We start from the raw sequence: 10,543 nt of genomic DNA on the forward strand, positions 1-10,543 counted from the left end.
ATTACTATGTAGACATAAAGGAAAACTCAACCAATGACTTCTTGGCAGACCATTGTACGAGCGGAATCTACGCATTTCTTTTTTTTCAAATTACTGACTTTGGCCAATCTAATAATGCAATATCAATGTTAACCATGTGTCTCACAATAGGTACTATAAAGGGATGTAATAAGTTGTGACGTATTCAACGCGCCACATGAAAGAGGAGCTCGGTTTTCGGGTTTTTGTTCCCCGAATCGATTCACTGACCCATACCTAGGTCAGCAGGGCTATGTTGTCACCTCCTTTGACCTCGTCGCCTATTACGTAAATCGCGCTGGACAAACGGCAACAAAGAAAGGGGCAACGATGTTAGTTTTGGGTCTCTCTGTTTGCGGTGAAAGATAACGGTAAACAGACGATGAAAAGTTTCTTTGGTTTTCCTTTCTCTGGCTAGAATATAAATATGGCAGATTTGGACAAGTTTCTTCAGATTGCTCAAGAAGAGCACAACTTGACCTACCATCCCAGGAGGAGCACAAGAAGTTATCAACACTCAATCTCTGCGAGAAAGATAGATGTACAGAAGACTGTTTTGAAGAAACTTCCCTACTACTTCCACTGCACAACAGGCCAACAAAGCTACCACAATGCGAATTTGCACGTACGCAGTACTTGCGCTGATAGCCCTCCTTGTCCCCGCTACCCTCGGGGTCCCGGTCGGCAGCGGCGTACTACAAAGAGACGCCAATCCGCAAAAAGATGAACCAATGGTAAGCGCCTTTTCTCCCATACTCTTTGCTTTTCTTTGGGGAGTGGCAAATATTCAGACGCACTAGCTGTGTTCAGGACAGGGTGACCCCGACATTTCCTGTATAGATTCTAGAATCGAAGATCTGAAGGACCGTTAATGTGTGTGTGTGTGTCTCTGTGTGTCTGTGTCTGTGTGTCATTGTTCTCCTTCTTTCCCAATGCTGCTATTATTATCACTTCATTTTCATTTAACTTATAGGAATGTTCATTCTTGAATTAAAGGCTGCCTTTGCCATCGATAGTTATAGAGGTTGTTTTTGTTTGTCAATAATGTGTTGAAACACACCAACAAAATACGAAAATAAAAATTTATTCATGTGGCATACCATGATTCATTGTCGACAGGAAACCCCTCCACCTAAGAAAGAAGTGGATCTCTCCGTCTCCGAAGAGAAGCCGGTGGCAACCCATCAGGAGCCCAAAGATGAAGAAAATACTCCAGGATCTTTTCAGGGAGACATGATGTTGACTGACGAACAGTTGAGGGAAGTCATGGAGGCTATCGATGATGAGAAAGCTGGTCGCAAGAAGAGGAAGGCCGTATCGAACACTTTGACCCGCTGGAATCAGAACATCGTGCCTTACGTCATCTCAGCTGCTTCAAGTAAGTCTTTCAAAATGGCGCTTAAAATCATACGAACAGTTTTGCAACTACGCATATACTTACGTCTTACCAAATACATTGTCTTGGAATTAGCTAAGATAACAAGACTGTAGTGCAGACATTGTTTCTGTTGTCATTTGCGTTGGAGTGGTCAAATATCTTTAACTTATATTTGAGACCAGAACCCTACAATAAACGCCTGAATTACTCCTGAAACAAATTCTATGAACATAAAAGTAATGAACAAGCTTTTTTTTTTACTCGAAAACGAAAGTATAAAACACTCTCCCAAAACACTTATACATGAACAAAAAAATGGGATGTTCATTACACTCATAGCCTACTATTTATAAAATGATTTTCTGTTTATGCTAATAAGCATGTATAGGTATGTAACTATACTAGTCTAGTACTTGCAGATGAAATATTTCCTCAATTCTATTCTTTTAGGTTCTCCCGTTAAACTTTTTTTTTTTGCGTTTGCCACTTTGATCTCATGTAAGATTTTCATTCCGAGTGAAATGGCTTATACTCTATAGCTACTATACTTCAAATTACTTCAACATTTTTGTGTTCATCTATTTCAATTTCAGTTCATTTAATTCCAACAACGCAATAAGATATAGCATATCTATACAGTGAAAGTATGCTAGAAGTCGCTAAAATCAGGACACATTAATAATGGATGCTTTTGTTTTAGGGGGTGACACGAGTGTGATCCGTTCTGCCATGGACCACTGGGAACAGCACACCTGTTTGAGATTCGAACCTCGAACCTCCCAGCACGCCCGTCAACTCGGTCACGGAACCTACCTGAACTTCATCAGGGACGGTGGCTGCTGGTCCTATGTCGGAAGGGTGTTTTCGTCTTCACAAGACGTGTCCATCGGCAATGGGTGCGCTTATGTGAGTACACTTTGTTCACTTTCTTGAGAGAGAGAGAGAAAAAAAAAAGTACTTAAGTTTCATTTGTATAGCAGATTGGCCATTGAACAATGTTGTTTATCGAAATCTAAATCTAACTTAACGGAGGTGATAGACAATAGACGCTAGTTTAGTGAGATGCAGCTAGTAGAAGTGAAAATGTTCTTAACATATCTGTTTTGACACAAACAATAGCTGTGAATAATCCATGCGTACATGTATAATGTGATAAATCGTAAGCTTCCTCTCATTTTATGATTGTCAACAACAGCTCGGCATCGTCGCCCACGAGATCGGACACGCCATCGGTTTTCATCACGAACAGTCTCGCCCTGACAGGGACGACTACATCAGAGTCCACTTCGAAAACATCGAACGCGGATTGGAAGGCAACTTTGAGAAATATTCCTGGAGCGAAATAACAACCAACAACGTCGAATACGACATCGGATCCCTCATGCACTATGGATCTCATGTGAGTGTTTTTGTCTGTACATTGTTAAAGCAAGTATTAAAAAAGAACTCATTTCGGCTACTTGATATTCACTTCAAAATCACATTTTGCGCGACGAATCAATGAACAGGATATTTCATGAAAAGAGAAACGACAAGTCCTGTTTTAGATAGCAATTATGGGATTGGAACCTTTGCTGAACTTGAATCACTTTCAGATCAAATCTATGCAAACTAAAACTTAAAAACGCCCTTGCTCTTCTTCAAAGACAATATTAATGGTTAGCTAAATAATTCAACTATATAATACATGCTTGTGTATTTATGCATTCATTTATAGACACATTAGTAATTTAGGCCTACATTCAAATTCAACATGTCTTAACAAAATGTGATCGTATAGGTGAGTGTGGGAGATGAAGAACTTCGCAAACAAAATACGCAAGCAAGCGCCTTGTGTTGTAGTTAGGAGCAGCAACCTCCCTGATGTCAGTAAATGTTTATCTTGTACATACCATAAATATCTTATTTCTATCTGATTTTGATTTGATTTGATTGATCGCTTCTCAAATAGGGTTTCTCCCGCAATGGCCAGCCAACCATCACTACCATCGACCCGTTGCAGATGAGTCGCCTTGGAAACCGGGATTTCCTAAGCTTCGCTGACATCAAACTTGCCAATCTCATCTACAACTGCAACGACGACTGTAGCAATAACCTGGCCTGCCAAAACGGCGGCTACCAGGGTCCCAACTGTGATTGCGTGTGTCCTCCAGGATTCAGCGGAGACCTGTGTGAGAACGATGACGGCCCGACGGAGCCCGAAGGATGTGTCTACAGACTGACCGATTCCGAGGGAGAGATCATGTCACCAAACTATCCAAGCAACTATGACAATGAACAAAGTTGCCAGTACATGATCGAGGTAAAGCATCTCGAAATAACCGATTCCTTTTGCACTAATCTTGTTTCCAATACGAATATTTGGCCCTGTGATTTTTGTGGTTTTTTATGTGTAGATAATATCAACTATGTGCCGCTCATGTTAACCGTTGCCATGTTTCAATTTTGATGTTATCATTTTATTACATGTCTCTACAGTGATCATTAGATATAAAAAATAGATCAAGACTGTAAAAAATTGAATTCACAATATTTTCATCCGTACACTTATTTTTCCAGGGAGCTCCAGGTTCTACGATCACACTCACCTTCGTCGACATGGACATCGAGCCTCACCGTACCTGCGCCTATGACTCCGTGGAGGTCCGCACTGGAGATGTTAGCTTACCCGGACAGAGGTTCTGTGGTGCTAACCTACCAGGTGATCAGGTGTCTACCGGGAACCAGCTACTGGTTTCCTTCACCTCTGACTACAGCGTGACAGGGCGTGGCTTCAAGGCTACTTACGTCATCAACGGTGGCACCGTCACCAGCAGCCCTGTTGTTAGCACCACCAGCCCTGTTGTTAGTACCACCGACAGTCTTGAGGAGTTCGTGGGTACTTGTGGGGGAGACTTCACCGGGAACAGTGGGACGATGGCCTCTCCAAACTACCCAGACAACTATGACAATAACTTGGAGTGCGTCTACACCATCGAGGTCGATTCTGGTCGTCGAGTCGCGCTCAGCTTCCACGATTTGCTGATTGAGGATCAGAGGAGATGCGGCTGGGACTCTCTTGTGGTGGACCTTGGAGAAGGGATCAAGGTGCCTATGAAGTGAGTATCCAACATCTCGGGATCTATCGAAATATCTAACACTTTCGATATTGACATCAAATTGTCATGACAATACGATTCATGTATAAAGGTATATGATGAACATACTGCTTGACAGTTTTGTATATAGAACTAATTTAAAGACATCAATATTTTGTAAGTCACATTGTAATATTGTACTCAGATATGTATGTAACGTTTGCTTCTTGATCGATTACGTTTTCAGGTTGTGTGGAGGTGACTATCCAGCCGGTTACTTGATTTCACTCGACAACAAAATGGAGCTGACTCTGAAGACCGATAGGAGTGCGACGGAAAAAGGCTTCGCAGCAATCTACCACGCCATCGACCTGTAAGCAGAAGGTACCAAAGAAAGAATCAGTGTTTCTCGACTGGTCACAGTAATGCATTGACCCAAGGCAAATATGAAGGTACTGATCGAAGTGTAGTTCTTTGGTGTGTAGAATTAATTCCGCTATCCTAAGTTATCATTTTTTTTTTTCAATCAGATGTCTAGTCCGTAGATGCCTGGAATAAGTTTCGGTCTCCGAAGGTAAATTTGAATTGAATGATCGCTGTTGTAGTAAAAAATATCCGGAACTTTGTCAACATTTTGTTAAAGGGGAATTCCAGACAATGTGATTTCAAATCCAAATTTTGCCATTTTTAGAACGTTCTATATGGATTTTTTTCTCTCTCTTTCGTATAGAATTTATTCAATTTGGGAGTGGATTTCCTCTTTAGGAGAGAAATACTGACAAGGACAGTAATGCTTCAAATACTCCGTCAAACAGGACCTAATGAGCATTATGTATTTTAAACTTTGTTCATTAACAGACAGTGCTTTCATCAGAATTTGGTTTGCACCTAGAGCTGCGAAGATGTTAGAGTGAAATTTCTATTACAAGATACAATGTGAAGGGTTAATGGAAGACGTTCTTTTAATTTACCATCTAATGATGGGTCAAGCGAAAGAAATGTATCGTGCGTGCAGTGGTTAGATTTGCATGAAAAGACACTTTATAAGTGACAAAGTACTAGGGTAGAACGCTATCAACTGAAACTAGATTTCTATTTGAATGGCGCTTCTGCCAAAAGAACTACACTCAGACAAAAGCAGGTGTCTGTAAGTTGTTGAATAATTGCAATGAATAGAAACATTTTTTATCCCAGGCTAGACTGACAAGGTATATAAAAGGGATACAGTTGATATACAGCACGATATATAGCACAGTCATATCATAGATGTTGATTTCATAAGACCCAATACCATCTTCGTCTTAAGTCACGAACATTGAATTACCTTTTCCAAAACAATCTTTTCCAATATCTTTATCTTTATTTGGTTGATTTAATCATCTCATACTTTTATATCTTCATCTCTATCGCTCGATTACAACTACAAAGAAGTGGAATACAGTTCACAGTGATATTAATATTTCATTCGCTCAGTTTCTCTGTATTTCGTTCACTCAACGGCGTATCACAACAGTAATCAACAGCATAAAGATGCTACGTTAGAATCTGATGAAAGAGAATGTGCGTAGTTTCATTATTATCTTAAAAATCCTCTGCTGGCTGTCTTTATCTACAGTGTGTACAGTGCAGTTTGAATCAGTATACCTCTGGGTATTTGAGTGTTGCCTTATAGATCCGTCCAAATTCTTGATAGTACAAGGTTTGTATCTTGCAATTCATGTATGTTATTGCAAAGTGCCAATGCAAAAATTCTTGATAGTACAAGGTTTGTATCTTGACATTCATGTATGTTATTGCAAAGTGCCAATGCAAAAATTCTTGATAGTACAAGGTTTGTATCTTAACATTCATGTATGTTATTGCAAAGTGCCAATGCAAAAATTCTTGATAGTACAAGGTTTGTATCTTAACATTCATGTATGTTATTGCAAAGTGCCAATGCAAAAATTCTTGATAGTACAAGGTTTGTATCTTGACATTCATGTATGTTATTGCAAAGTGCCAATGCAAAAATTCTTGATAGTACAAGGTTTGTATCTTAACATTCATGTATGTTATTGCAAAGTGCCAATGCAAAAATTCTTGATAGTACAAGGTTTGTATCTTAACATTCATGTATGTTATTGCAAAGTGCCAATGCAAAAATTCCTGATAGTACAAGGTTTGTATCTCGACATTCATGTATTTTATTGCAAAGTGCCAATGCAAAAATTCTTGATAGTACAAGGTTTGTATCTTGACATTCATGTATGTTATTGCAATCAATGCAATGTGCCAATGATTTTGACTGAAGTGCTTTTCTATTTTTGTAACGATACATGTATAGCGAGAAATCCGTCTGGAACGGCAGGATCTCTATATAGTACTATATGTACTGGAAGAAATGTATCTTTTTTTTTTAGATTTTAAGCCATTTATGCGTTTGCTTTCTAGGTGACATGTAAACTTCAAACTTGAATGTTTAAACTTGTAACTCTTTAAATGATTTATTTCTAATTTCCTTCAGTGTGTTATTTGAATTATATACCTACAGAATTACTTACTGATCTTTGTATCATATCTTACCATAGATGGTGTGTGGAATTTCCGTCTGGTACGGCTGGTTTATGATTCTTTATCTTGCTTTATATTTGAAAATGTTCGATTGATTCGACATGATCAATAAATCAAAATCGAATATCGTAAATATTTGTGTTTTTTTCTCTTCACTGTTGTGGTTAATAAGTATCTATTAAGAATGGTTGATGTGTTGTTCCTTACCATAATGGTGTATGTTTTATCGCAGATTATTTTTTTTTCTATTCCTCTAAATGGATATCTGTATTCGTATGTGTCGAGTAAAATAGCATATAACATTTCATTTGACTAAAAAAAACGTATGATGTTTTCTACGGCGTCCTACGAAATCAATCAATGACAAAACATTTCGTGGAAATAGAGGCCAAATGAGAGAATAAGAAATACTGAGAAGGAAAACTACCCAGAGATAGATAGATAGATAGGGAAAGAAAAAGAAAGAGAGAGAGAGAGGGGGGGGGGGCAGTGGTATAAAAAAGAGACAAAGAAGACAAAAGTAATATGAGATGGATTGTAAGTAGGAGTGAGCCCTGCTCTGCAAATCTCTGTTCACTTCTCTCACAGTTAGAAAGAATTAAAGCACCTTTACTTTTTTTTTTAAATTAAACTGAATAAAATATTTTTGGTGTTGTCGTACGTTTGGGCAACATACCATGACCTTAAAGGAATCGTATAGTTTTGGTTAAGACCTAATTTCAAGTTTCTAACATTTTTGTGACATAATGAGAAACCTCTTATGGAATATGAAAGAGTATGTAATTCTATGAGGAATTCAATTTTTATTTGATGAAAATTGGTTTTGAAATGGCTGAGATATCCAAAAAAGAACGATTCTAATAAAGTGTGGGACCCACACTTCATTACGATCTCTTTGTTTTACCTTGTTTTTGGATGTTTCAGTCATGCCAAATCCGATTTTCATCAAATAAACTTTGAATTCCTCTTAAAGTGATATTCCCTGTACTAAATTATCATAAGTGTTTTCTTAGTATCTTGCAAAAAGTTAAGAGCCTAATTCTCATCTCCACCAATACTCTATCACCCCTTTAAACAACCTAGGTACCCGTTCATAAAAGTTGTCAGCACTGACAAGTTGTCAGTCTCTGACATTGTCAGTCTCTGACAATAACTATAGTAAAAGTAAGTGACCAGACCTTCTCATCCAATCAAAACCAAGGATTTTACTGAAATTGTCAGAGACTGACAATTTGTCAGCGCTGACTAAATTGATGACCCCCCCCCCCCAAGAATGTGCAAGTCGATATTGACAGACAGGTATGACAAAAGAGTAGAAATAGGTATATAGGCAGGTATACAGAAAAGGAAAATACACACAGATTGAAATCGGAAGACATACATAGTAAAATATAATTTTAGATTTGTCTGCAATCAAGGCAAGGAGTCTTGAGAGGAATGACGTGATGGTGATTAGCATTTGAAAACGTGGTATAAAACAATTATTCATTAATAAAGAAGGAAAAAAGAAGAGATATTTGATAATGATACAAGTACACACACACACACAAACACAAACACACACACATGTATGTATATGTGTACACAAATACAAAGTTTATATTGGCCCTTTTGATGTATGCTGGTTGTACATACATATTTTTCATTTTTGGTGTCAATGATTTCGCAGTTAAGATTCCCTTTTTTTTTCTTTACTAATAAGATAGTGCTCGATAAGTTTTCGTGATGTGTGATTCTTTCGAACCCAGAACTTTATCATTGTTTTTCTATTTTTTCTCAATTTGTCTACATGCTGTGTGTTTAATTTCACATTAATCACAATCGTCACGAGCTCGGCACCCACGATTCATACAGCCCACGAGCTAGGCACTCAGTGAAAAAAGCCCACGAGCTCGACGTCACCTTTTCTTTTCAATGTCTAGATCGTGGGCCGTATCGTGATTCGTGGATGTCGAGCTAGTTGGATGGCCCTGCCTATTGGCCACCGAGAATTTTCGCGAAAATCTCTGAAATATGAGCATGATGAGCCCGAGAAATGAATAGTTATCTATACTATGCGTCATGCATGCGCTTCAATACTAAATCACTCATTTAAGTTGTTTTTTCTTTAAAGGGATATTCATCTTGGTCATTTCCTCATTATTTTCGATCTCAATACTGATGATGACAACTAATGTTATCCGCATAATATCATCACTGTCGAAATACGATGATTACTGCATATTTCTTTTGTTGAATTTAAATGTCGTTTGGCATTTTGTGCATGTTACGGACTTGTGTTACACACCATGTATTGTTCGTCTTTGAATGATATGAAAATGAATTAAACTGAAAAGGAAGAGGCTCAATTTTCGTTACTCAACGCTACTTACTTATTGAGCTTTGCGAATCCGTACAAAGCAAAACGTTTTGCCCGGATTAAAGATGGCGCATGGCCTCTTCAAATTCGCACAGTATCTCCAGAACTGCACGCGCGGCGTGTGCGCAGTGCACGCTCTCCCTCTTAAATGTATCTCTATGGACTCTAACGGGAAATATTTTGTCTTAACGTTTTTCTTTTTCTATTCTTATGGTTGGTTGGGTGGTATAATCAAGGATTTGTGATGGTTAAGTAGGTCCTTGGTACGTGAGAGCTATGCAATACTTGTACAGCGTGTGAATTCTTGTCTCAACCATTCCTTTATACTTTGCCCCGAAGTACATTATTTTGTAAGAATTGTCAAAGGAATCAGCTCATTTAATCCATCATTTGAGAATTCCTTATCCTTAAAGTCCATGTAATCTTTCTTAAAGGCGATTTTCGATTAAGAAAGCGCAGGAATTATCATGGATTAAAGGAGCTTTTGTTCAATGGACCTCGTTCAGGTAAAAAGAGCTTCTTTTGCAAACGGATGGTGGAAAGCAGGTTAAAAATTAAGACCAGCTGAACTGACGAACATTTCTGAGGTGTCCTGCCCAGAGAACTGTTCACAACAAAACATTTATAAATCACTGAAGTCTATGGCAGAAAGGAAGTTAATGATATGAGTTGCAGTGATGAATCTGACATTCACCGCTAAAATAGTTTTTATCCGACACTGCAATCTGGATATATAGCAACGATAGCGATGATTTCCATTAAAAAAAAAAAGAAGATAAGTGGCCAGGTGATAACCTATATCATAGTGAAGAACAAAACCCCGAACATCACTGGTGGTCTAAATGTAGATAATAGGCAGATGTGGGGGGGGGGGGGGAGGGATATGTTCACCTTCATCCCCTTTTGATTGATAAAGCGAAGGCTTCTTAATCTTATTTTTCGATGTTGATAGGTTTTTTTTCAAAGATTTTGTATTTATGGACATTCAAATGAATTAAGTTAATAAATTTATTGAAAATTGGCAGAATAGCCAAACAAAAGGTCCAGATTGCGGACCAGACCCCCTCCCACACCCTCCCCGTTTGGTTCACCTCCATAAATTTAGTACACAGTGATAGGTGAATGCAGGACAAAAGGTGACAGATATCACGATTTAGC

The 10,543-nt window shown here is 38.3% G+C and overlaps 1 protein-coding gene across 1 annotated transcript; it reads left to right on the top strand.

The window, feature by feature from the left end:
* The first annotated feature begins 1,188 nt into the window (after window positions 1-1,188).
* LOC139709842 (blastula protease 10-like) lies at window positions 1,189-4,850 on the top strand. Its single transcript, XM_071621803.1, has 6 exons — window positions 1,189-1,396; window positions 2,097-2,302; window positions 2,592-2,795; window positions 3,348-3,698; window positions 3,956-4,494; window positions 4,721-4,850. The coding sequence occupies exons 1-6, from the start codon at window positions 1,252-1,254 to the stop codon at window positions 4,848-4,850; spliced, it is 1,575 nt and encodes a 524-aa protein (XP_071477904.1). The 5' UTR covers window positions 1,189-1,251.
* The last annotated feature ends 5,693 nt before the right edge of the window (window positions 4,851-10,543 follow it).

This window comes from Diadema antillarum, unplaced genomic scaffold (genome assembly GCF_040938485.1).
Source record: "Diadema antillarum isolate AM-2024a unplaced genomic scaffold, OU_Dant_1.0 seq00001474_RagTag, whole genome shotgun sequence".
Classification (NCBI taxonomy): domain Eukaryota; kingdom Metazoa; phylum Echinodermata; class Echinoidea; order Diadematoida; family Diadematidae; genus Diadema; species Diadema antillarum.